The sequence below is a fragment of the Rattus norvegicus genome, chromosome 12 (assembly GCF_036323735.1).
Source record: "Rattus norvegicus strain BN/NHsdMcwi chromosome 12, GRCr8, whole genome shotgun sequence".
NCBI lineage: Eukaryota > Metazoa > Chordata > Mammalia > Rodentia > Muridae > Rattus > Rattus norvegicus.
This window is the reverse complement of record NC_086030.1, coordinates 45,853,774-45,880,216: the sequence shown is the minus strand read 5'-3', so window position 1 is coordinate 45,880,216 and position 26,443 is coordinate 45,853,774. Positions and strand designations below refer to the sequence as shown.

The window sequence follows — 26,443 nt, the reverse complement described above, 5'->3', positions numbered from 1 at the left end:
AGAAAGTGTGAGAGCGAGAGAGAGAGAGAGAGAGAGAGAGAGAGAGAGAGAGAGAGAGAGAATGGGGGCGGAGAGGGAGAGGGAGGGAGAGGGAGAGGGAGAGAGAGAGAGGAGAGGAGAGAGAGGGAGGTGGGGCAGCTGGCATGACACTTTGTTCTGAGCATTTCATGTTGAAAGGGTACACAAGGCTTCATGGTCAGCCACTCGATGTCTAACTCTGGGTAAGGCATTTCCTTCTCTGAGTCTTGGTGACCTCAAGGGAAAGCAATCATGGAGGTTTAGACTCAGAAGGCCCTTGGATATTCAGAATGCCTTTAAAGGGAGGGGTTAAAGTGTCCTAGGGACTATAAGCGTCATTCACTTGCACAAGAATCCTAGAGGTGAGCATTACCCTGAGATAGAGAGCAGCTTGAGCCAGGGGACGTCTGCTAAGTACTGGGTGCATCTGAATGGCAGCCGTGAAGCCTATGGTCTCTAGCATTCTACAGCAGAGTCATCTTACGTCTTGGGGAAAGATTATCCCACCCAGGGCCTCATATGCTTAGACTGGGAATCCCAAATTCTCAGTCTTATGTCCCGCTCTCCTCCTACAGGAGGAGACAAGCCTTGCTCTGACAGCCTTGACCTTGGGCTGTCAAGGTACCGGGTCTTCAGAAGAACTGACAATCTTGAGAATGGCAGGCATGGGGCACAGGACTCCTCCATGCTGACACTAGCACGATCGCTTTATTGATGAATCTGAACTGACGCAAAGGCAGGTCTCCGCCCGACATGATTCCCTGGTTCTATAGAGCCTATGCAGCTGAGGTCTGCAGAGACAGCACATTTGGGATCTCCGATACGATAGCCAAGGTGAACCCCACATCCCTTCTCCTTGCCCAGCCAGGCATGGTGTGCGACTGTTAGGGCTTGCTTGACACTCTCACATCCGATGCAGAGACTGGGTGCACACACCAGAAGCCATGTGATTGCCTGTGAATCCAATTGGGGCTCAGGCGGGAGGGCAGAGGGTAAAGAATGTGTGTGTGTGTGTGTGTGTGTGTGTGTGTGTGTGTGTGTGTCAGTGGATGGTGAAAATCCATGCCTTTCTGTGGGGGAGCTTTGACCCTTTGAAACCCTCAAACAGTGGAATACACACTGAGGAGATTCTCAAGTCAACTGCTTAAATCTGTGTGCATACTCATACATCCTCAATATATCTAACGGTTATATTTTAAATTAATTTATCAGTTGCATATATATCGTATATATACAGGGTCTCACCATGTAACTTTTAGGTTGGTCTAAACTGAGGTTCTCCTGCCTCAGCTTCCTCAGTGCCAGGATTGCAGGACGGGGCCATCACATCTTGCCGCCTTGCATTATTTACCAGACAGTTCCCAAGCAGCTTGATGTTTACAGAGATATCGAGTGTAAAACACAGAGACTGACCCCACCCCTCCTACACGGCTCCCCTGCCATCAACATCACATCAGTGTCCTATACCCGCACAACTGAGTATCGTTGAGCATTAGGAAGATTTGAGCCCCTGAAGGGTGAACCAGCCTTGGTGCATCATTATGAAAACCGCATTGCTTACAACTGGCTTCATTCTGCGTGCTGTGCCGCCTAGGTGCTCTGACACATGCGTAATGATGTATCTTTACCGTGATGGTTTAGCATAGTGGAGTTCCCCATAGTGGACCATGGGCAGGCGCACAGGTACACGTGTGCACACGTGTGTGTGGAAGGCCAGGCTAATGTTGATGTTAGTAGTCTTCCTTGATGGTTCTCTACCTTAGTCCCTGAGGCAAGGTTTCTCCATTGAACCGGAAGCTTGCCCATATGGCTGGTCTAGCCAGCTTGTTCTGGAGAGCGCCATTTCTGCCTCCTGAGGACTCCGTCTGCAGGGCAGGCTGCTCTCAGCACATACTAAGAATCTGAGTTCTGGTCCTCACGCTGGAGTGGCATGTGTTTCATCCACAGGGCCATTTCCCCGGTCTCTACTTTTAGCACTAAATAACATCTTATTGTGTGGGAGTATAACAGTCTATTCATCTACTTGCCTACTAAAGGACATCCCGGTTGCTTCTAACTTGGGACAACTATGGATATAGCTGCTTTAAGCATTCATGAGCAGATCCCGTCCCCACTCCCCTACTCATTCGGTTGTAAATACTATGAAATGACAGGGAATGACAGCCAGATCCTACGGCAAGCATGGGTCTAATTTAAACATTTTCTTTACTCTTAAAATTAGATTTATTTTATTTTACATATGAATATTTCGCCTGCACATCTGCATACCACATGAGTGCTTGGTATCTGCAAAGGTCGGAAGAGGGAGTTGGGTGCTGGAGTTGGGGGTGGTGTGTGTGCTAGTAATTGAACCCAGGGCTTCTTCGAGAGCAATAGGGGCTCTTAATCACTGAGCCATCTTTTCAGGAAAGGGACCAACCGATCTTGCTTCCAAGGCTTGGAATGCCACCTTGCATTCCCATGGCAACTATGAGATGTCTCGCAGCGTCACGTTCTCACTAGCGTTTGATGCTGGTGGGGTGTTAGCCACCCTAGAGGTACACAGTAGTACTCCAGTCCTGTTTGATTTGCTGCCCTCTGGTAACACGAGGCCTCCATGCATATCGACCATCTGTGTGTCTTCCTCAGCGAGGTGCCCCCTCAGACCTTTTTTGCAACTTTAAAATTCGAGTTGTGTTCTTTTCTTGTCCTTAAGGAATCCTGAAGTTCCTAGGGTCTCTTTGCAAACTTTGTAGAGTTGATCCTCCCATCTGTGGTTTGTCGTCCACAGAAATGGGAAAATTAAATTTGAGTGAATTCCAAGTTACTCATTTTGAACCTGGGATGTCAATGTCAAATACGAGATCGTTTAAATATCTCTCCCTTGACCAAAACACCTCCTGCGAAGCTCTCCCTCCCAGTGCCGAACAGTCATAAGCTCCAGCAATGGGTTTCAATGAGGACAAACTATATTCGTGCTGTAGCAGACATCAGCCCTTCTTAGTGAGGTAATCATCGTTTAAAGAGCCCACCTCCCAACACTGCCGCAGCAGTGGTCAATGTGAATTTTGGTGAGACAGACCATGTTCAAATGGCTACAGGAGCCAGTCTTGTGACAAGCAGCTACAACATGGGAAAGGGTGCACGGCATCCAGAGAGAGTCCAGTGACTGAGACAATAGGGGATTTTTACCACTGAATCTCAGTGTCTGTCTATCTGTCTCTGTCTCTCCCTCTCCCCCCCCCCTTTCTTCCTCTCTCCTCATGTCCCAGCTCTATCCTAGATCAGAACATAAACTAACTGTCTCAAAACTGCTCCTGGAATTCTCTACCATGTTGGAGGAACTAATCCTGTCTCTTTCTAAGACTTCCTTCAAGAACTGAGAACAGTTCTCTGTATTTGTGGTTACAGCCCACACTGAGACAATATCTATATTTGTAATATGTATTTGGTGTTTATCTCTCTATGTCTATATCATGTATGTCTTTATCGTCTACATCCATCTATCTCTACTTACCAGTCATCTACTGTTTGTTGATCTATTATCCATCCTTCCACCCACCCACCCATCCATCCATCCACCATCCATCTACCCATCCTTCTATCCACCTACCCATCCATCCATCCATCCACCCACCCACCCATTCTCCCACCCACCCATCTATCCACCCACCCATCTATCTACCCATCCATCCATCCTTCCATCCACCCACCCACCCATTCTCCCACCCACCCATCCATCTACCCACCCACCCATCACCTACCCATCCATCCATGCATTCATCCACCCATCCATCCATCCACCCACCCATCGTCCGTCCATCCATCCATCCATCCATCCATCCATCCATCCATCCATCCATCTCTATCTCTATCAATCATCTGTCACCTATCTATCACCCATTTAAATAGGAATATTGCTCACTTCTATGTATCTTCAGACTCTAGAACATACCCTATCATGGCACCCGTGTCTTCTGTCTGAGAAGCAGGTGGAAAATGGTACTGAGGGAATGTTCCATGGGGCAAGCGTCACTCCTGTCTCACTCTTACTCTGGGGCATAATTTACAAGTATATGCGTAGTCCTGCTTCTTTAATCTTAATTTTTGGAGAGTTCCATTAATCACATTTCATTAAGATGCTTAGTTTTTCTATGATAAGCTCTTCGTAATTGAGATGTGTTTTATAATTCTCCAGCAGCCAGTCAACAGACACGCCGGAGTCTTAGTCTCTGTTCCTAAGCACACTCAGTCACGGGTTTTGCACTGACACCACTTTAGCTGATTTAGTCACGTGACCGGCACTTGACACATCGGTTTTAATTGCCACTTAGAATGTCCTCAAAAAATTATGTTATGATTTGATTCCCCATTGAAACAGAAAGTCTCCGTGTATCCGCAGAGACTCCCAAATGGATCAAGGACAGAAATCTGACACCACTGAAACAACTCTTTGAGGGGGGGAGGCTGTGACTCTGATTACCCCTTCTTTCTCACAAAGCAACCTTTGCTCCCCGAAAATGGGAACACCCCCACATAGACAGAGCTGTGTTTTATTTTTGTCACTGAGATATGTATACAGGAATTTTTGTGTGCCTTTGTGTGCACACATCAGTGTGCCGCACATAGGAAGATCAGACGTCAAGTTTGGGCCCCTCCAATGCAGTAAATGTCGCTTGGTTGAAGACAGCCTCTGAGTGGCTGGGAGCTTGGCAGGTGGGCTAGGCTGGTGGTCTGATCTCCACCTCTGCCGGTGGGTGCTAGCATCACGAGCATGAACCTCTCTGCCTGGCTTTTTATGTGGGTGTTGGAGATCAGCTTGGGTCCTCTCATTGTGTGGGTAACCTCTGTACCAAGGAAGTCGCCTCCTCAGCCTCTAAAACAATTTCTTTTTATACTACACACCAAGCCCGAGGCAGTGGAGAGGAGAGAAACTGCTGAATTCTTTTGGCCCACAGGTGGAAAAACTCTCAAATGAAGGATGTCGACTCTGACTAAGGTGCTACTGAGGGAGCACGCCGCCACTTAATTAGAAGAGGTTTTACTTTTTCCCCTTCTTAATTTCACCTCAAATAATGGTGTATCTTAAAATCAATTGTTTTACACGTGATGGAATGCCATTGGATTCAAGCTAATTAAACAGGCTCTACAATTCCAGTTTAATGATCAGTTAACTCTCCTGGTAATAATGATAATGAGTTGTATTTATTTGAGTCTCTCTGTGTTGTACCTGTCTCCCTAAAGATGTCTCCTGAAAGGAGGAAACAGAAGGAACATAAACCCTCCCTTCTGAGAGAAAAAAAATATATACATACATATATATATATATATATATATATATGTATAGGCTGTAAGAATAATCAGTAGTGCTAACAAAACCGTGCGCACGCATTAGCTCAAGAACGCTACATCCAGGAAAGAAAGTATGGATGAGTATAAACATTGAGCTCCCAGGACGTTCGTTTCTGTCCGATTCATTTATGAGGAGGCAAAGAGAGAAGCAGCCTAGCCATGTAACAGTGGGGCCGCTCCTAAATCAACCACGGGATGTCCATTTGACAGAATCCAATAGTAGGCAGACCTTTAAAAGGGAATCCTGAATTTGGGGGGTGGGCCCCTCCAATGCAGTAAATGTCTCTTGGTTGAAGACAGCCTCTGAGTGGCTGGGAGCTTGGCAGGTGGGCTAGGCTGGTGGTCTAATCCTCTGCCGGCACTAGGATCACAAGCATGAACCTCTGCCTGGCTTTTTATAAGGGTGTTGGAGATCAGCACGGTGTGCACTGGAGAAAGGATGCAAACTGGCTTCCTGTCATTTTGGCAAGCCAATAATCACAATAATCATAAGGATAACGCCAGCAGGGCAGCCACAAACAGAATCATACTTCGCTCTGTTCTCTGAATTGGGGGAGGGGAGGTGTTGGTGTTTATTTTCCTCTAAATTTTCTCATTTTGCAGCACTAAAATGTTTTATTATGGAGTTTAAAAAAAAAAAACCTAATACGATTAAGGATAGGAAAGTAAATTGATGTAGTCCCGGCCCCTAGAGAAACTAGAGAAAATTATTGGCTTAGGCTAGTCTGAGGTATTTCTTTGGATGGCCACAGGCTCCTGCTTCCGTAACGACTTTGCTGGAAGAAAAAAATAAAACACCATCTAATCATTCTACGAATAAAAGCATTGTGGTGGCAAATAGTTTTAGTTCAATAATCCGAGAAGACAGTAGTGGATGCTCTGGTCTGTTTTCATTTGTGTTGGGAGCCGGGAAAAAGATCTACCAAGTCGGTAAATATTTGCTGCTTGGCTGAATATTTTCGTCTTTTGTCTTTCTGTCTCTTCGCTTTCGCCGCGAACAGCTTCTCCGTCAGTAGGGTGTGTGGAGCAGAATCCAGATGAGGGAAGAGGAGAAACTGGGAAAGAATCTGCTAGAGACAGAATGTTCCTGTTCCTCAAAGTCCACCCACGTCGTGGGGCTGGAGAGGTGGCTCTGTGGTGACCAGCAGTTGCTGCTCTTTCAGAGGACCCGAGTTCAGATCCCAGTGCTCGCACCAGATGGCTTCTAATCACCTGGAACTCAAGCTCTAGGAAACCCTATGCTTGCACATGTGCATTTTAAAAATCTGTACCTTTTAGCCCCCAGCCCCAGTGTCGCTGTGTTTGAAGGTGATTACAGTTTGAATTCAGCCATGTCTTACTTAGACTCGGGCCTTGGGCAGTGTTTCTTGAACTGATGCTGCCACTTTGGGGGCTCTGGAAATTTGGAGTGATGGGGCCTGACTGAGTGGCAGAAGTGGTTCATTCATACTCACCTCTGGTCTGTACATTCCTCTTTCGGGACTGCCAAGAAGAGGTGAGAATTCCCCGACACACACTTCTTTTGCTTAAAAACAGCGGCATCAGTCCCAGCAGCCATGATGACCCTGAGCCTTAAAGAACTGTTCTGAAACCTACAAAACGTTATACCCTTTCTTCTCTTGTTTCTCTCAGGTGTTTGGTCACAGCAAGGTGACCGTGACTGTAACTACCGGCGAGGGAGATGCTGTGGGCATAACGAAGTTTATGAGTCACGGAGGCGGGGCCCCGGTTCCAGGGTTAGTGACCTCACAGTGGGACAAAGCAGAGAATCTCTCTCCCTCTCATCTCCCCACACCGTCTCAGGATAGCATGTAGGTGACCGTCTTCGACTTCTGAGAACAGTCCAGAAAACCCAAATTGGCCAGTACCTGGATCAGCTTGAGGTTGTGAGAAAATAAAGTCACGTGTTTAAGCCACGTGGTCAGGCTTCCTCTGTGGAGAGGGGCGCTCGGCTTTTTCCTTTCTGCCTTCTGAACAACAGCGAGGAGCCTCTTGCACGAGTTGTCTGAACGGGAAAGGAACCAGCCGGACCAGTTCAAATCTTATGTCTACCACTGCTTGGCTATCTGACCGTGAGCTGTCTCCATCGCCATAAAGAGTCCCTACATTCTCACCTGCCCGACGGAAATCCTGGTTGCCTAGGTACCATCTTGGGTAAATGAGATAACTGAGGTAATATTATTTGCCATGACCTAACTACACCAACTTCCACTGAAAAAGCCATCGGTAGATCAATGGATGAAAAACATTCGCTCTATGTGCTTACGGACTGGGGAAACGGATACCGTAAAAAATGTGGCAATCTTAACGAGAGTGATATGCAGTTAATACAAACCCCATAAAAAGTACAGCATCATTCTTTACAGAAGCAGAAAAGCAATCTTAAAATTCATTTGGATAAAAACACAAGACCTTGGATAGTTCAGTCTTAAGCAAGAGCGAAACAAAATAAACAAAACAACAACAACAACACACACACACAAATACACACAGTACAGGCACATACACACACACAAATACACATAGTACAGGCACATACACACATATACTCTCTCTCTCTCTCTCTCTCTCTCTCTCTCTCTCTCTCTCTCTCACGAATTATGATTGTTCTGTGAAGTAAGAGGACACCACTGAGCGAGAGCTGAGGGAGACAGCCTTTAACAAAGCAAGCCCATTCCACTGGGCTTGGCGGAGTGAACCCTGGCACTAAGAGAGGAAAGTGAGTGGAGACCCAGTGTAAGACTGTATAAATGCTCAGACCAGATGAGAAAAAGCCCTGTCTCCCTGTGACAAACACTTTAAACAGTATGTTTTCATGCCTGTCTCAGCACCAAGGGATGATAGGTTGCCCTACATGAATTGCCACGTTTTTAAATGTTAAACAGTCAAGTGTAAAGTCTAGGAAACACCGGGGAGACATATGTTATATTGATTTGCTTACTGTGATTATAGTCACAAGCATTTTCTTGCAGTTGACAAAACTTCATCCAACAAATGGTCTAATGAACAGATTATCCTCCAAAGATAGAGTATGAATGGGGTAAAGATTTGATAAATCTGTGGCTTCATTATCTGTCAGAGTCCTGGAGAGCAAAACTTCATCGAGGGTCCATCTTACCCCAGTCAGGATGTCAGCCATTAAGAAAATAAAAAGGGGCTGGAGAGATGGCTCGGTGGTTAAGGGCACTGACTGATGTTCTCACATACATTAAAATTAATAATAATAATAATAATAATAATAATAACATCAACAACAACAATAATTCTGGCCAGGTTAGAATGTAGACAAAAGGGAAGGATAATCAGTCTGGCCCTTACGGATAATGTAGGGAAGTTTCTCAGTAAAAAGAGCACATTTACCATAGGTCCCACATATATTACTCCTAGGTGTTCATCCAAGACTCCAAGTCAATACAGAACACACATTTACCCATTAATGCATACTTGTGAAAACAGCCTAAGTCTCCAGGAATGGAGGAATGTAATGTGATGTATGTATGTATGTATGTATGTATGTATGTATGTATATAGTTTCCCAGCACTCAGGGGGCACAGACTGGAACAGGTGGGTCTTCAGGAGTTCAGGGTCAACCTACATACATAGAGAATTTTAGGTCTATAGCAAGACTCTCTTTCTGTTTCAATGACAGAAACAACATCAAAGGCAAACTTAGATTAGCCCTATAAAATACTCTAATCTAGTCCAATCCGGCTATTTTTCAAGCTTACCGATCTCCAGACATCTTTCAGTCTTAAGCATTCCTAACTACTGCCAAGAATGCATCTGCGCTGGCGTAGCTGTAGTCACGTGGACCACGTCAGAAATTTGAATGACGCATTTTAAAATACTCACATGACTTTATTTCAAAATGGGAGACCCAGGCAATGCTACCAAAAGACACATTTTTATGAAAAAAAATCTTATTTCTGCAAGTCAAAACATAAGTGAAGGGGCTGGGGATTTAGCTCAGTGGTAGAGCGCTTGCCTAGGAAGCGCAAGGCCCTGGGTTCGGCCCCCAGCTCCGAAAAAAAGAACCAAAAAAAAAAAAAAAAAAAAAAACAAAAACATAAGTGAAGGAGAGGGCTATATATACTTTTACAAGTCATTTGAAAAGCAGCAATAGAAGATGCCAAGATTGTCCCAATGGCTCCCACATGCATTTTCCTGTGGGTCTCATGGGTCACGTAATCTCTGCAGAGCACCTATGAGGGATAGAGGACAGGAGAGAGAAAAAAGCCCTTAGTCGAGTTATCTAAGTTTGATCGTGTAGCAGGCACCCTTTGGAATCTCTAGAGGCAGCTCTCTTTGGGAGTCACAGAAGGATCTAGAAGGATGTCTGACATTTAGCCCTTTACAGCCATAAGGTATAGAGCTGGATACGTAAGGAGACTTTCCTAAAACTAAAGGAGAATTTCTCAGACGGTAGCTGCACTAGCGATGATCCAGACTAGCAGACGCCGAGTTCTTCCTGTGTCTCGGCGCTTCGTGGAATCTTTGACACAATTCTTATAGCAGGACTCCGTTTTACCCGTTTTTTTTTTTTTTTCTCCCAGAAGGAGAAACAAACAAACAAACAAACAAACAAAAACAACAACAAACCCAAATAAACAGCTCAGCTCAGCTCAGAGATGTAGTGCTAGTTGCTCAAGATCACACAGCTTATGGTCAAAGCCATAACTAGGATTCAAACTCAGAGCTGTGTACTTGAGTTCCGGCTTAGTCTGTCATGTGTACGTCTGTGGCATAAAATATAGCATGTGCTGAGAAAACCGAAGAGGAAAGGTCCTCTTAAAATGTGGGCCGTCATCCTCGGGAGCTTGAAAGGGTGGGCTGCTCCAAAGCGCTGGAGGGTCTTGGCTCTGACAGGAGAGAAGTCAGGTCTGACATGAGAAATGAATCTGGATGCAGTTCCTCTAATGTCCACAGGGGGCACTGTAGTCATCGTGAGAGAATTTGCCCAGTCCCTCAAAATCATCGTAGTTCCTTTAAGATTCAAAATGCCACCAATCAACCGATCGCGTTGACTAAATTTGACTATTTTTCAGAACCCGATTTTAAGGACCATTCTTCTCAAACGTTAATGACTAATAATATACTCCTTTTTTAAAAAAATAAAGTCAAGGATCCAGCAAAATGCCCTTTTAATGTGCTCGGTGATAATATTCAGTAAATTTATACGTTTTGAATACTCTTATCATGAAATTATTCAAGGTGTTTTAATTACATTCAAGATTCTGTTGAAGATATTCTCCGGAGCAAGAGGTCCTAAGAAGGCTAAACAGCCCCCATGACATTTAGCTTCCGACAAATGGGGCTTAAAATGCTGCCAAGGGGAATGTGTTCACCGAGTACATTTCAGATGAATTTATTAAGACCATTTTTATATTCATTGAATACTAGAGCATCCATCCCCAAGTTCAGCAAATTTGTGTATGGCTGGTCTGACTTTCGGCCAGGTGTCCATCTGCGGTGAGATATATTCTGATTTCTGTGGGAGTCCAGGGAGTGTTAGATCTCACCTCAAAACTCTTCACTTACAGTTTAAGCCTCAGAGGATAGGAAAATATGGTTATGTCCTCAAACACTACTGTGACCCTTTGGTTACAGAGACAGCACTGGCTCCAATATGCTACTGGGGACTCAATGTGCAATGTTTTTCCTGTAAGTCATCCTAGGGGTTGGCTATGAACCTATCCCTTTGGGGCTGGAGATATGGTTTGGTGGTAAGAGCACTTACCAGGTATGGTTCCCAGCCTCCACACGGTGGCTGACCACCATGTGTAACCCTAGTTCTGGGGCATCTGACACCCTCTTCTAGCCTTCATGGCACCTGCACATACAGTCACTCAGGCACACACGCACACACATGCATGCACGCACCTGCTCATACATAGTGCACACTCAGGCTCTCTCTCTCTCTCTCTCTCTCTCTCTCTCTCTCTCTCTCTCTCTCTCTCTTAAAAAATAAAGTATTCCTTTAACGAAGATAATGAGAAGACTACTGAAATGGCTTCCCCCAGGTCAATTCTTCAACCTAAGGAGGGGTGAGATTTGAACTTAGAATAGGAATTTTCCTCAGCTGGGAATTTGCACCTGGGCATGGATAGGCATCTTCTAAGGCAGAATGGGGATTTGAAGTCAAAAGTCCAGAGTCTAGGTTACTGATTTGTTCTTCCTTCCCTCTCCCGATTCCCTGTAAAAATGGTAGTCTTCCTAGACCATTGTTAAAAAGCTTAATCAGTGAAGCGCTTGCCTGGCACGCTTTCGAACCTGAGTCCCATTCCCAGAAACCGGTGTTTAAAAAAAGCAATGAAGCTGGTTGCAGCCGCTTAGGCTCGACCGCCAAGGAGGTGGAGACAGGTGGATCCGTGTGGCTTGCTAGTCAGGCAGCCTAGCTTGCTTGGTGACTTGTCACCAAGAGACCTCAAAACAAACAAATGGGGGGTAGGTGGCACTTGAAGAATGACAATCGCAGCTGTTCTAGAGCCTCCATAGGCAGGTGCACATGTGTGCCCCACGCTCCACCCCTACACAAATGCGTTCTCACATGCATAGACATACAGATACAAGTTTTTAAAAATGAAAGATGGACTAGTCCTTCTGGCGAGCCCTGATGGACAGGGACTTGAAAGGAAGGCTTCTGGGAACTGAAGGGCAGGATTTGATGCAAGGGATTCTGGGAGCTGGAGGGCAGGGACTCTGTGTGAAGGATTCTGGGAGTTGGAGGGCTGCTTCGTGGACGTCAGAGCAATTAGAGAAAGGAAGAGAAACAGTTGGGAATCAGGAGGAAACCTCCTCTCCTTCCTCTGTGCCGTGTGGAAACAAAGGTCACAGATACCTGACTGACCTCCCTGTGTGCATTTGTCCAGTGGTCATGTGGAGCTCACATACTGTCTTCCAAGATGTTAAAAAACAAAATGGAAGGACCATAGTTGAGCCAGGGCAGATACAGCTGAAGGCCACAAGTCAACCTTGTGTGTTGTTCCCCAGGAGCCACCCACTTTGTTGAATGAGACAAGGTCTCTCACTGGCCAGGGACTGTCAGTGAGAACCGGGGATCCACCTGTCCCACTTCTTCAGCACTTGGTACATGGATGCCTCTGCCCTCAGCTGATACACAGACGCCATCGCACCCAGCGTTTACTGTGAGTGCTCGTGGGCTATCTTCCTTGCTCCTTCCACAGTTTTGATGCTGTGGTGCGGTTTTGTCGAGACAGTATTTCTCTGTGTAGCACTGGTTGACCCACTTTGTAGACCAGGCTGGCCTTGAACTCATAGAGATCCACCTACCTCTGCCTCCTAAGTAATGGGATTAAAGGCGTGCACACAACACCTGACATTTCCACAATTTTTTCGACTATAAATTTCTTTCGTGGGTTATTTCCTATTCCCAATGAGGTGAGGGAGAGGGAGGTTAGGGGAAAGAGAGGAGAGGGGAGTGAAGGGGAGAGGAAGGAAGGGGAGGGGAAGTGCTTTGTGGCTATCTGCCTGTAGGCCAGGAGCATCCAAGAGGACTACCAAGGGTTTGGAGTACCTTGGAAGATTCTGTTGGGAAGCGTTTAGGGTAACCTTGGGGGTAAGATTTGTGGGACTCAGACCTTCACCCTGGAGCCCTCTGTCAAATGGTTTGGGGGAGCAAAATGCTCATGTCAAATGCTCATGTCATTCTGTCCATCTACCCAACACCCCCTTAGACTCCGGGAGGGTTCTGCAATCCCCTTCCCTGTTCCACAGACCCTGCATATCGTAGCTTTAATTCCACCCAGACAGTCTTTAATCTTCGGCACTGCACAGCAGACCTTGGCAGTGCCATGTGACTTCGTGTAAATAAAAGGACTTCGGTTCCAAGTTCTCCGTGCCCTTAACCTCCCTAAGGCCTGGGATTTTCCAGTCCCTTCTCTTCAGGCCCCCACTCTGCCTCCAGTCATTCCCCTTCTTTTGGTCTTTTTCCAGAGCTCGATGCAGACCTGAGAGTCTGGGAGGGAGTGACTGACTGTTCTTGGTGAGAAGTGGGGAGCATCCTTAGGAGGTGACTTCTGGCCCGAGGCTGGGCCACCTCTCTTAATGGTAGTTATCTAGCAACAGGGTAAAGAATGGGTCACCTCGAATTCGACATTTTCCTTATGGAATGGAGACTTCCCCACACTAACTTATGTGTACCCAGTTAGTGAGCTAAGGTACATTTAAAATACCCCACGATGCCTGGTGCACGGTACACACACAGAACATGCTACTTGTTAAGATTATGGTTCTTTCAAAAGCCACAGAGAGATTACTAGGCTCTTTCATCATAGCAAGCTTTGGAAGTTGAAGACAGATACAGTTTTGGCAATGAGCCCTTTCTTCTGGTTCTCTCTACTCCCTTCAAGCCAGCCCTGGGCAAAGCGCATGCTGGGAAATATTTTCTTTTTCTTTTTCTTTTTTTTTTTTTTTTGGTTCTTTTTTTCGGAGCTGGGGACCGAACCCAGGGCCTTGTACTTCCTAGGTAAGCGCTCTACCACTGAGCTAAATCCCCAGCCCCGGGAAATATTTTCATACCCTCTCACAGCCCAAAGACTTCCAAGCACCAGGCAGATAAAAGAGCTCAACTCCTCCCACTGAAATTGCCACAACTAGCATGGGACTTCCATGATGTATTTGCCAATGACTGAATCTCCTGCTCTGGGATGAAAGGGCCCTGGTATTGTTCATCTCAGAGGCCCCTTCCTCTATCCTTGCTGGGCACGAAGGATTCCCAATGCCCGCCTCCCATGGTACCTGGTTCCTCTGTCTCTTGCTGCTCAAGTGGAGAGGGTGGTTGCGCGGGCTGGTGTAACGTTCGCCTTTCCCACCTCTGTAAGCGCCCTCTTGGATCTGCTTTGTGTAGGAAGGTCACTGGGCAAAGCGATGTGTGGGTGGCACTAGAGAAGCCACAGCTTTAGGAAGGCACCGTGGGAGCCAGCCTTCAATACCACCTCTGTCCAGGATGAACCCTGCAACGTGCTGTCCTCCATTCCCCGTCAGCTACGAGGGGACAATTCTCTTTCCTGCCTTCCTGGGAGGAAAACGTCTGGAAAGCACTTGGCACAGTAAAGTAAGCTTGACACACATAGGAAGCTCTTAATAAAAAGGAAGCTTTTTTTCTTCATCTTTATTATGACTCCCCTGGGCTTAGAGCTGGTCTCTGGGGAAGGAATTTCTTTTTCAAGCTTCTGGAATCTCACAGGTGGGAGCAGTTTAGCAGAAAAAGCCTGGCAGCTGGGCTGAGGCTCTGACTTCCTGCATCTGTGTGCTCCGGGGGTGTTCGGATAAGCCACTTCCTGCTCTGGAGCCTCAGTTTCTCAATCTGTAAAGTGGGGGATGACAGAATGAGAGTTATTACAGGAAAGAAGCCTGGACATCCACCTCATCTCCCCTTAGTAACAGAGCCCGAAGAGATGGGAGTGCTGAGGTTGGAGGGTACAGGAGGTAAGAGGGTGTGGATGGCAGATGAACTCTTTTGTAGCGGTTATAGTAAGACCTCTAGCTTTTGCTTTGAATGAACTGAGATGGGCAATATTTGAATAGAGTTACATCATCATCTGAGTAATGGTTCCCCGGGAGTAAGCGCTCTGTGAAGTGTCTGTCAGAAGATAAATGTGTGAATGAGGCATGACACGTTCATACAGTGTGGAATATCATGCAGCCATAAAGGGAACGAGGTGCAGACACGAAGCAGTATAAACAACCAGTGAACATGTGCTAAATGAGAAAAGCCAGGCATGATTATATGTCACACACACACACACACACACACACAAACATTCTCACACTGACACACACACAGATACACACAGACACAGACATATACATACATACAGAAGCAGACACAGACATACACACACATAGAAACATACATGTTCACACAGGCATATACACACATATACACATACAAGCCCAGACACACACATACACATGTACACACATACACACACACACACACGTGCACACACGCACACTGAAAATGTGCTAAATGAGAAAAGCCAGGCATGATTGTATGTCTCACACACATACACACACACACACACACACACAGATACATAGACACACAGACACAAACACATACATACACACACAGACACAGACATACATATACACAGACAAACACACCATGTTCACACAGACGTACACACACATACAAGCTCAGACACACACATATACACATAAATGTACACATACACACAATGCCCACCTACATACACATATACACATACACATATACACACATACATACAAGAGACACACATAGACACACATGCACACATAGACACAATATGTACATACACATTCACACACATACACATACATATACATACACACATATACATATACACATACACACAGACACACATATAAACACATTCATACACAGACACACACAAACTCACACACATGCATACACAGACATACATACATATACATACTCATACACATACACACCCATACCCACATACATATACACACATGCACACATACACAGATACTCACACATGTGCATGCTCACACACATACATGCATGCACAGACATACACACATACACAGACATACACATAGTTCTACTTATTTGAGCGCCTTTGAATAGGCTGGGCACATTCAGGGACAGAGTGTATCAGTTATCGGAGACAGAGACAGGTTGGATGAGGACATTGGGGGAGCTCTTGCTTACAATAAAATTTGAGGAAACAATGTTAATGATAGCCTGTAACTTGAATATGATCAATGTCCCTGAGTCGTTCACCAGCAAAGATGGTAAAAGGGTGAATTTTCTTTTATGATGATACTATTTTAAAAACTTGACCATCATGGGGACAAAAATGGCTCGATGGGAAAGTGAGCTTGCAACTTGAGCTTGATCCCCAGGACCTACATAGTGGAAGAAGGAGGCTGACCCCCACACATGTACTGCGACATATGACCCCTCCTTCATAAACATAATAAAAACTTTGACCATTGAGATGTGCATAGGAATAGTCTGTTAGAGTGCAGTCTTAGATCGAAGAGTAGAGAATGGTTGAAGACTTGATCTATTTGTAAAGTACAGTCTCCTGGTGGGCTCTGGGTAACGTCAGTAATTCTCAGCCCCGATGTGGACTCTGTCATCCTGAATCCTCCCAGCTCCACAGGACCATACACAACAAATGTCATGTAATCAGGGTGTCACCAGCTACTCCCTAGTCAAGGTGTCGAATGGGACTGATTCCTGAGAGCCTTGTGAGCCAAGCCCATAGCAGAGATTTTTTCGGCTGGGAGCCCTTGAGGAGGTCAGCCATCTGTCCGGAGCTTGCACCACCAGCCAGTCTGGGCAGCTCAGCTCTGTGCTGGCATCCCTACCTCTGTTTGTTACATCACTCTGGTTGCCTGGGAGATGAGTTCCGAGGTCAGGGCCTGATTAGGAACAGGGTGGAGCGGATGAGCTCATAGACAACACTTGGATGTTTGCATGGAGACCTTAGTAACCAGCCAGAGAGATAGATGGGCTTAAATTCACCCTCCAGCTTCTGGATGCTATGAATGGAGTAGATCATAGGGGGAACCAGTATGGCGGCTCAGACTGTCCTGGTTCAAATCCCATTGATACTTCCCATTTCCTGTGAGACCTTGGGTAGATACTCTCTCTGCTCTGATCTCCCACATTCTCCAACTGAGATAATACCTCCCTCCTCCCAGACGAACAGAATACAATAAACGATGCCTGGATATTTGGATGTTATAAAATGCCAGTTGCTGGACCGATGAGGTGGCATCTATGACGGAGGGTGTGGGGAAGTAAGATGGTGACGTGCTCTAAGTCTGGCTGGGGAGTCTTGATGCCGATTGTGAAACCCCAGAAAGCAGGCAGGAGGAGTCTTTCGCAGGGTGGTGCTGGATTTCATTACTAACATCTGGAGTTTGAGAAGCCTGTGGGTGGAGATGTCTTAGCATTATCGGAAGCTCTGGAGAACTTGGTTTGGTTTTTGTCAGCTTGACGCAACTAACAAGAGAACCTCGATTGAGAGAATGCCTCTATCTGATTGGCATCGGGCAAGCCCATGGACCATTTCCTTGATTCATGCTTGATGTGGGAAGGCTCACAGGCCACTGTGACTGGGTTCTATAAGAAAGAAGGCTGAACAAGCCATAGGGAGCAAGCTAGTAAGAAACACCCCTTCAGGGTTAGTTCTTGTCTCCAAGTTCCTGTCTGGTGGGCTGTGATTGGGATATACAAGCCAAATAGACCCTTTCTTCTCTTTCCCAAGTTGCTTTTGACCATGGTCTTTGTCATAGCAATAGAAAGAAAACCAGGACCAGTGGGAGTAGGGCGTTAGATGTGTTAGGTAGGAACGGTTACTAGAGTTAAGGGATACAGGTGACCCATCTTGGGAGAAGCCTAGGGACTTAGGACAGGACTCAAACACCATCATTAATCATGCGTAGGTTGGTTTCAGGAAGAAAGCAGAGCCTTATGTTACCTTCTGGGGTGCGTGGGTGATGCTACTCAGCCTCGCATCTCTCCGCCCTTCTCTAGAAGCTAATTTCTGTTTACTTCTCGTCTCTGTGCCTCCGGAGGAAAGGGGCTGGGCCTACTGAATTGGGTAGCTCACTGAAGTAAGAGAAACACAGAAGACCCCATCCCAGGGGAGGGCAAGAATGGGTCCACTTCCCACGCTCTGGGAAGGTGAAGGAAGACAGACACCTTGGTCCCTGTCTCTGGGATGAGTTGACTTCACCTGTTGTCTGTGCTCAGGTCTGCTTGCACAGGGTTTCTGACACCAGCAAGAGGCTCTGACTGGCTTAGCATAGAGCAAGTTTCTGTCTCTGGTGAGGGAGAATGGGACCCGTTGGCAGGAAGTTCCAATGAAATGGCGCTGAACATGAAAAGGAGGCCCCACCAGTTTGTGGGTGTGATGGATGGGTTTGAGGGTGCACCTGAGGTGAGCAACCCTGGGTGGTGTTCTTCAAGAGCTATTTACCCTGTTTATTGGCATGGGTGGGGTCTTGTCTTGGGACCCATAACTCACCAATGCATCCAGGATGACTCACCAGAGCCTTGACTTCCCCATCATAGGGACCACAAGTGTGGGTCTCTAACACCGAGCAATCTTATCTTTAGGGCAATACATGCACTCATGCATGCATACATGCATATATATGCATATGTTTAAAAATTAAAAATAAACAACGGATCTGGGGATCGAACTCAGCCAGAACTCGATAAACCGAGGCCCTGCTTCAAATGCTTTTTGAGGAGCTGGCAAGAGGTAAGACAGGAGTGGAATAGAGTGTACTTGGCCGACCTAACGATTTTATCAGGACTGCCTTAGGTCTGGCAGGATCCCCGAGGAATGCCGTACAAGGTGGGACAGTGTAGCTTTAATGAGAGAGAGAGAGAGAAAGAGGGAGAGAGGGGGGGATACTTTAGAAAACGACCTCAGTCATTCAGACTAATTAGGAAGGAGCTTGGAGAAGGTAGGTAGGCAGCCAGAGGGCTTCTGCATGGGCTAAAAATTGCCCTGAGTATTTTACCTACCTGGGCTCATTTATTCTCCCCTGCAGCCTGGCAGACTACTCAATCACCACCCCTGAACTGCTGCCAGGGAGAGCCCGAGGCACAGAGATGTTAAGACATTTGCTCAGTGTCACCCAGCTAATAAATGATAGATCAGAATCCAAAACTGGGGCAGCCCTGTTCTCTAGTGTGTCTGCATAAACCCAGAAGGGGAGAGCAGGGGTGGGGGCGGGATCAGGCAGGGGCGGAGTGGGGGGATCTTTATCCGGTGATGTCACTGTAAAGGCTTCTTTGTGAGACTCCTCCTTGTCACAGCTGGGGAGCTTTTCCTGTTTGAAGTGTTGTCACTCCTGGCCTGCCACGATGGAGTATCCTTGTAGTTCTGGCCCCTGAGAAGCTTAGGCAGGCAGATCTAGAGTGTGGGGCCAGCCTTGGCTACAAACCTACCTTGTTTTTCATTACACAGTGATGGGTACATAATGTGCATTAAGTAAGTCTATGAAGAGTGTGAACAACAGAAAAATCTTTACCTTAGTCAGTTGGGGCATATATAGGAAAAGTATCCAAGTCTAGGCAGGGTGTGGCAGAAGGAACTGCTTCCTACCAGCTCTGAAGACTGAAAGTTAGACATGGGGGCACAGAGTGCTGTTATGCTGGCAAAGTCTCTTTTCAGGGTCACATGCTGTTAACGTCTCATGTCTTGGAGTGGTTGGTAGATGGCGATGTCCTTAGGTCTCTTTTGTAAGGGCACCAATCCCATGCCTAAGGGCCCCCCCCACCTAGCCTTTTCCAGTCCCAGTCTCCTCAAACCATCACCCTTTGTTCTAAAGATGTCAACACATAAGGTTGGGAATATACACATTTCCAACAGGTACAAGCCCCTCCAAATTTGAATCTCTATTGATCATCCTAAACAATAAATACAAATGAAAATTTATTTTACATTTGCTTCAGAATGGAGCCCCAGGCATAACGATTATTGGAAGTCTGGTCTCCCATGTCTGTGACTGGCAATCACCTTCAGAGACGGGCTATTGAACGGCTGCCTGAGTGTTTGAGTCTTTTGTCGGGGTGAACCTCCACTCTTGAGCAAACTGATCCTTTCTGGTTATTTGTGAGAGCAATGGAGCTAGGGATGCTGGGAATTTGTCCTGCCTCTCCCACACCCACTCTGCTGATTCTGTGGGCACTCTCTTGAAGTATTTCTGAACTGTGAACTTTCCTAAATGTGGGGATTTGGTCCAAGTCTTTCACTGGGCTCTCCTGTCTCATGCCCCCACCCCCGCCCTGGTCCAGTTCAGGTTCTAAATCTGAACATCTAAAATGCATCCTGGACTATCATCTGAACCTGAACGTTCAAGTGGCCAGTGCACCATAAGGCCAGCAAGACTTCAGCCAAGCAGCACGGTCTGGTGATTCACCTTGGGTTTTTAACCCTTGTAGAAGAAGCTGCTTCCTGAGCTGCCAGCTCCTGTCCTGGCCATCTCCTACCATGATCTGTTTTTACAGGAACCTTTGCCACCTTCTGAGTCTGTACCCCATTCCTTCAAACTCATAGATTAACGTTTGATCCCTACAGTGGTAACAGTAGAGGCAGAATCAATTGGAGGTAAGTAAGACCACGAAAGTGGAGCTCTCAGGAGTGGAAATAAAACTCCAGAGAGTAACTCTTCCCTTCCAACCAAGTGAGGAACTGCTGTCTACAAAGCAGGAAATGAGTCCTTGCCAGATCCCTAATCTGCCACCCCTCTGACTGTGGACGTTGAGCAATAGGAACTATGAGAAATACATTTCTGGGATTTATAATTTCCGGCGTGCACCGTTCTGTTGCAGGGGTCTGGATGGATTAGGCCAACCCTCCTTACTCCTTTGTAAGAGAGTGGATCTGGCAGTGTCTTACACTGTGTTTCTTGCTAAGTTCTGTTTATCGATGACACTATTTTCTCTTTCTAGAAATACACACAGTTCAGATCTCCACGCGTTATCCTCAGATTTATCCTAGTCTACCATCACAGGTCTATTCCTGGGCAGGAGTTTGAGATGGTGGTGGCAGCAAGGTCAGTGCTAAGCCTCTAACCGCGGAGACTTATCTTCTCTCAGACAGAGACAACGACTGTTGGGATGCAGACATTCACAGAGTGTCAACTCCAGGTTCAGCTCTGGAGACTACTGACCTAGCAAAATATCACTGTTCCCTGGAAGATGCTGGGTTTTTCCCTTTCTAGGAGGAGACAGTCTGGTTCTAGCACGCTCAAGTCAAAGAGATGTCTTCCATCAATGTGGAACGTCTTTGTTGTTGGCTTTCTCTGCTTTAACACCTGTGCACTGAGTACTTTGCATATGTGTGTATGTCATATATATCATTTACATACATCATTTACATACACACACAATGTCCTAACCCTCACGTCAGCCCTGCATATGGTCAGCTTTAATTGTCAGCTTGAGAGAGTCTAGAATCACCCAGAAAGCAAGCGTCAATGTGGAATTATCTACATTGAGCCAGCTTTGAGTATATCTGTAGGGGGTCGTCTTAAGTTAATTGGTGTGGGAAGACCCAGCCCACTGTGAGCGGCACCATTCCCTATGCAGAGGGTCCCTGACTATGTAAGATGGAGACACTGAGCTGCGTGTAAACCAGCCAGCACATGCCATGCAGGCATTCATTTCTCCCGGCTCTTGACTGGATGTGATGGGACCAGCTGCCACAAGCTCCCCACGTCTTTAGCTTCCTCACACTGACGGACTATAACCTGGGACTGTGAGCTAAAATAAACCCTGAGGTTGTTTTGTTGTTGTTGTTGTTGTTGTTGTTGTTGTTGTTGGGATGTTTGAGCACAGCAACAGAATTAAATCTAGGACAGATGAGGACAACTGCAGAGACTGAGTGTCAGGGTCATACCGGCAGCAAGCAGCAGAATCTGGGTCAGGACCCAAGAAGTTTTGCAACCTCACACCAATCCTTCCTCAAATCCTGCTATGAGTCTTTGTTTAATCATTTCATGACACCCCATAATACCTGAGAGGGGAAAATGGACAAAGCAGAGACTTCTATTCCTCTTGTCTGGATTTCAGTGCTGTTCCTGATACATGATAGTAGCGGTGGTGGCAGTGGCGGTGGCCATGGCAGCATTGGGGGGTGTGTTCATCAAAGCCTTTAATACATAGAGACCAGGACACCAACTCATTGAGAATGGTATTGCTCTAAAGGCTTCCTGTTTAGGAAACATGATCCTCTCATCTGTAGGTCCTGATGAGGATTTGGGTGGGGGAGTGGAAGCTGTTTATGTGTGTATATTTTATTAATTAGGCATCGGGACAGTTGGCATTGAAAAGACAACTGGTTATATTGACAGATTCCATGGAGGAGGACATACTGATCCTCCGGGATCATGTAAGATGGCACAAGGGTGTCATCTAAACCTAACTAAGGTGGATCAGGAGACAGAAGAGGGTTGTGTGTGTATGGGGGTGGGGGGTATTAAGTGCGATTTCACAGGAAGGAACAGGTGAGAGAGAGAATAGACTCAGGGTAGGCCAGAGTAAAGATCTTGGCAGGCCTGGAAGATCAGGGATGGTTCCTTTGGTATCCAGCATCTCACTCTGGGACAAGGAGGACTGGCAGATAGTGAACCCAGAGCACAGAAAAGGAGGCCACAGAGGCTGGGCTCTGGACTGTTCAGTGTGCACATAAAAGACCCACTCACCATCCTTGGCTGATGGTACCCCTGGATAGGCCATCTCAAGGGTTAGCCCTGGATGGGCAATCTCAAGGTTAGCCAGGCTCCAAACAGATTGTACTGGTTGGTTTTGTGTGTCAACTTGTCACTAGCTGGAGTCATCACAGAAAAAAGGAGAAACAGTCATCATAAAGAAAGTTGAGGGAATGCCTCCATGAGATCCAGCTGTAGGGCCTTTTCTTGATTAGTGATTGATGGGGGAGGGCCCCGCCCATTGTGGGTGGAGCCAGCCCATTGTGGGTGGAGCCATCCCTGGGCTGGTGGTCCTGGATTCTATAAGAAGGCAGGCTGAGCAAGCCAGGGGAAGCAAGCCAGTAAGCAGCACCCCTCCATGGCCTCTGCATCAGCTCCTGCCTCCAGGTTCCTGCCCTGCGTGAGTTCCAATCCTGACTTCCTTAGGTGATGAACAGCAATGTGGAAGTGTAAGCTCAATTAACCCTTTCCTCTCTGAGTTATGTTTTGGTCATAGTAATTCTTCACAGCAATAGAAACCCACACAGGCAGAGCCCCGGAGTGGAAAGACGTGCAGACCTCAGACATAAACCTTAGAGAGCCAAGCAGTGAGCTGAACCCAAAGGGTAAAGGGCTGCAATGCCAAATATTGTAGGATTGAGATGTGTCATTGTATCCATGTAGCCCAACTGACTTTAGGGCTGAGTACAGAACTTAGTGTATACACATTAACTGTTGGGTAGAAACTTAGTTTCCCCAGCCTGTGCACACGTGTCTTTGGAGATGCTGCCTACCCAGCTGCTCTCCTTTTTCCCTTCTGGCATCACTAGGTAACCGCACTTTGCACTTGAGAAGCTATTGAATTGTGGTGGGGTTGGAGAGCAGGCAGATTGGCCTCCCTGTAGATGAGGAGACTTGGTCAACCCTCAGCAAGCAAGAGCAAAGCTGACACCAGGCCTTAAAGTCCTCATAGCTTCTAACAACTCCTGGGCCCAGGACACCGGGAGGGAGGAGGGGACCTCCAAGCAGCTCCAGGTGTTGGCTCATTTAGGAGACAGTATTGATTTTCAAATTAGAATGCATACAAGGCACCAGAGGGGGGGGGGGAGGAGAAGCCAGTCACTGATTCTGGGAATTTATTTTGAGACACATTAATTTGTTTCTTCCCTTCAAGGTCAAATCAAGTCATCTCCATATATCAGCATCCGAAATCGGCTGGCTCCAAGGCAGCTGGGCGCGGGGAGGTGCTCTGTGGACCAGACATCCTGGAAGCTGGGTTAGGGAAGCTGGACAGAATGGGGTCTAGGTATCCCTTATCTTAGCATCGTGCAAATGAAGGGTCATGGTGATGCTCACATGAATTGTCAACATGACTAGTCGCCTTGCAGGCAACGCCCCACGCATACCCATAAGGGATTATCTAACTAGACTGAGGGAAGATCCACCCTAAAAGTGGGTTGAACCATTCCACGTCCTACAGCCCTGTGTGGAGCAACAAGACAAAAGCGAGCTGAGCAGAAGTACCCATCACTTTCTGCTTTCTGACTGTGGGTGGAGTGCGTGCGACCTCCCTGCCTCATGCTCATGTCACGAAGCCTCCTCTGCCATGACAAACTGGACTGTCAAACCGTGAGCCAAAATACATCTTTCCTTCCTCAAGATTTTTTTTTTTGTTACAAATTTTGCTACAGCATCAAGAAAAGTAGCTAGCCATCCAGGAGCCATACTCCCCTGTCAGTGGGTGTGGTTCCTGATTTCATACTGTGACCCCTGGGTTTGTGGCTCTCAAGTGAAATGGGGCAGTCTCTGAAGCCTGCGATTGTGACCTTTTCTCCCTTTGCAAGGATGATCCCTTTTACTGCATTCACTCTTTTCTGCCCCCCTCGTTCCCTGTATCCCTCCTTGCCTTCATCTCTCTCTCCTCTCTCCCTCCATTTCCCTCTCTATCCATCTTCCCTTTCATTTTTCCTCCTGCAGCTGTCCATTCCTTCCCCACCAGCCATTCACCCATCTATCCATTCATCCACCCACCTACTCATCCATCCATCCATTCAACGTCCATCCATCGACCATCGGCCTTTCTTCATCCAACCATCCATCATCTACTCATCCATCCATCCATATATACATCTATCTATTCATCTTTCTGTCTATCCATCTGTCTGTCCTCCATCCATTCATCCATCCATATATACATCTATCATCTATCTATCCATCCTTTTATCCACCCTACCCTTTTATATCCATTTCTCCGTCTTTTAACTCTCACTAATTCTTCCCCCTCTTTATCCATCCATCTGTCCATCCATCCATTCATCATTCATCCATCCACCCATCCATCTAACCATATATACATCTATCCATCTGTCTGTCCATCCATCGATCCATCCATCGATCCATCCATCGATCCATCCATCGATCCATCCATCCATCCTCTCTCTTATCTATCCCACCTTCCACCCATCTACCCCTTCCTCCAGTCCACATCTATCCTGCCCATCCATCTATCCAGTAACTATTGTCTCCAACATACCAAACATTGCATAGAACATTTTAAACAACACAGAAAAACAAAAATGCATCCTTTGGGGCTGAATTTTATTTTATATATATATATATATATATATATATATATATATATATATATATATGAAGGAAATGCTGAGGGAACTGATAGTTTAATCCATGTGATTTTGCCACCAATGTTGTTGGACTTGGTTTGTAGGGAGTAACGTAGTGATGGGCTTGCTTGGCTAGGCCTGTTGTGAGGCCCTGAGTCTCTGCAAGACTTAAGCAAGCAGTACAGATCCACACCTAGATACTAGGGGAGATCTAAGCAGGAAGGCAAAGAGCTGGGGGCAGAGTATTCACATCCGACAGAATGGCAGGTGCCAAGGTCCTGGGGTGAGAATGAGCTCAGTGTCTGGGGGAAGAGAGAAAGTGATGTCAGAAGGCGTGGAAATAGAAGAGGAAGTGACATCAGAAGGGACATAGGAGAGGACTCAGGAGAGGAAGCAGGTGCTGACAAGGGCCAGGGCACACAGGACTTTGAAGGCAGTAGAATAGAGTTTGAATTTTATTTGTTCAGTCTGTTGGTCTGTGCATTTAACAAGCAAGAACCACTTCTACATAGCAGACAGTGTGTTAAGAATTAAATTTAGTGGAGAGGCATTAAGACATGGGCATCATGACACATCAGACTAGTGGATGAGATAGCAGTTCAGAAATCTGGGGAACACAAACTCCCCTGAGATATTTGAACATGAGTGGTGTAGACTTTCTGTCAAGTGCCCCTCGTGGAATGACCTTCTGTCTTAGGCCTTTCTCGTGGCCTTTCACACTTCCAGGCACTTCCTGAAAGGAAATCTCCTGTTTCCTTTGCTCTGGGTTGCCTTTAAACCCTATCCCAACCCTGCTCAAAGCTTACTCACGTGAAGCACCTGCATATGCATAAGACATCCCCACTGGTGAGAATGACATGGGAGTTTTATATCACAATGCAAAGTATTTTACATGCAATATTGAGTACTATATTTTTAGTTTCCAGGTGTACCCTGTGTCCAGGTATGCCTGTGCCCAAGTGTGCCTCTGCCCAGGTGTGCCTGTGCCCTGGTGTGCCTGTGCCCAGGTGTGCCCTATACCCAGGTGTGCCTGTGCCCAGGTGTACCCTACACCCAGGTGTGCCTGTGCCCAGGTGTACCCTATACCCAGGTGTGCCTGTGCTCAGGTGTACCCTATACCCAGGTGTGCCTGTGCCCAGGTGTACCCTATACCCAGGTGTGTCTGTGCCCAGGTGTACCTGTGTCCAGGTGTGCCTGTGCTCTGGTGTGCCCTGCGCCTAGCATTTCTCAATGGTCACCTTATATTAAAGTCCAACTGTTTACCATCTTTACTTAC

At 46.7% G+C, this 26,443-nt stretch overlaps 1 protein-coding gene and 1 long non-coding RNA gene across 3 annotated transcripts in view; both read right to left on the bottom strand.

Moving 5' to 3' along the window:
• Window positions 1-5,455: 5,455 nt before the first annotated feature.
• Window positions 5,456-7,685, bottom strand: LOC134481301 (uncharacterized). Of its 2 annotated transcripts, none has more exons than XR_010056797.1 (2): window positions 6,804-7,685; window positions 5,456-6,419 (listed from the first exon to the last, which is right to left on the bottom strand). It is a non-coding gene; the product is annotated as an uncharacterized LOC134481301 (long non-coding RNA). The 2 variants fall into 2 exon arrangements; XR_010056796.1 differs by having other exon boundaries at window positions 5,456-6,416.
• Window positions 7,686-13,767: 6,082 nt separating this feature from the next.
• The window catches only part of Hspb8 (heat shock protein family B (small) member 8), a 30,551-nt gene continuing 17,875 nt past the window's right edge, over window positions 13,768-26,443 (bottom strand). Inside the window, exon 3 of the mRNA XM_039089000.2 lies at window positions 13,768-14,675. Coding sequence (XP_038944928.1) covers window positions 14,663-14,675 — 13 coding nt within the window. The 3' untranslated portion in view covers window positions 13,768-14,662. The remainder of the gene's footprint in view (window positions 14,676-26,443) is intronic.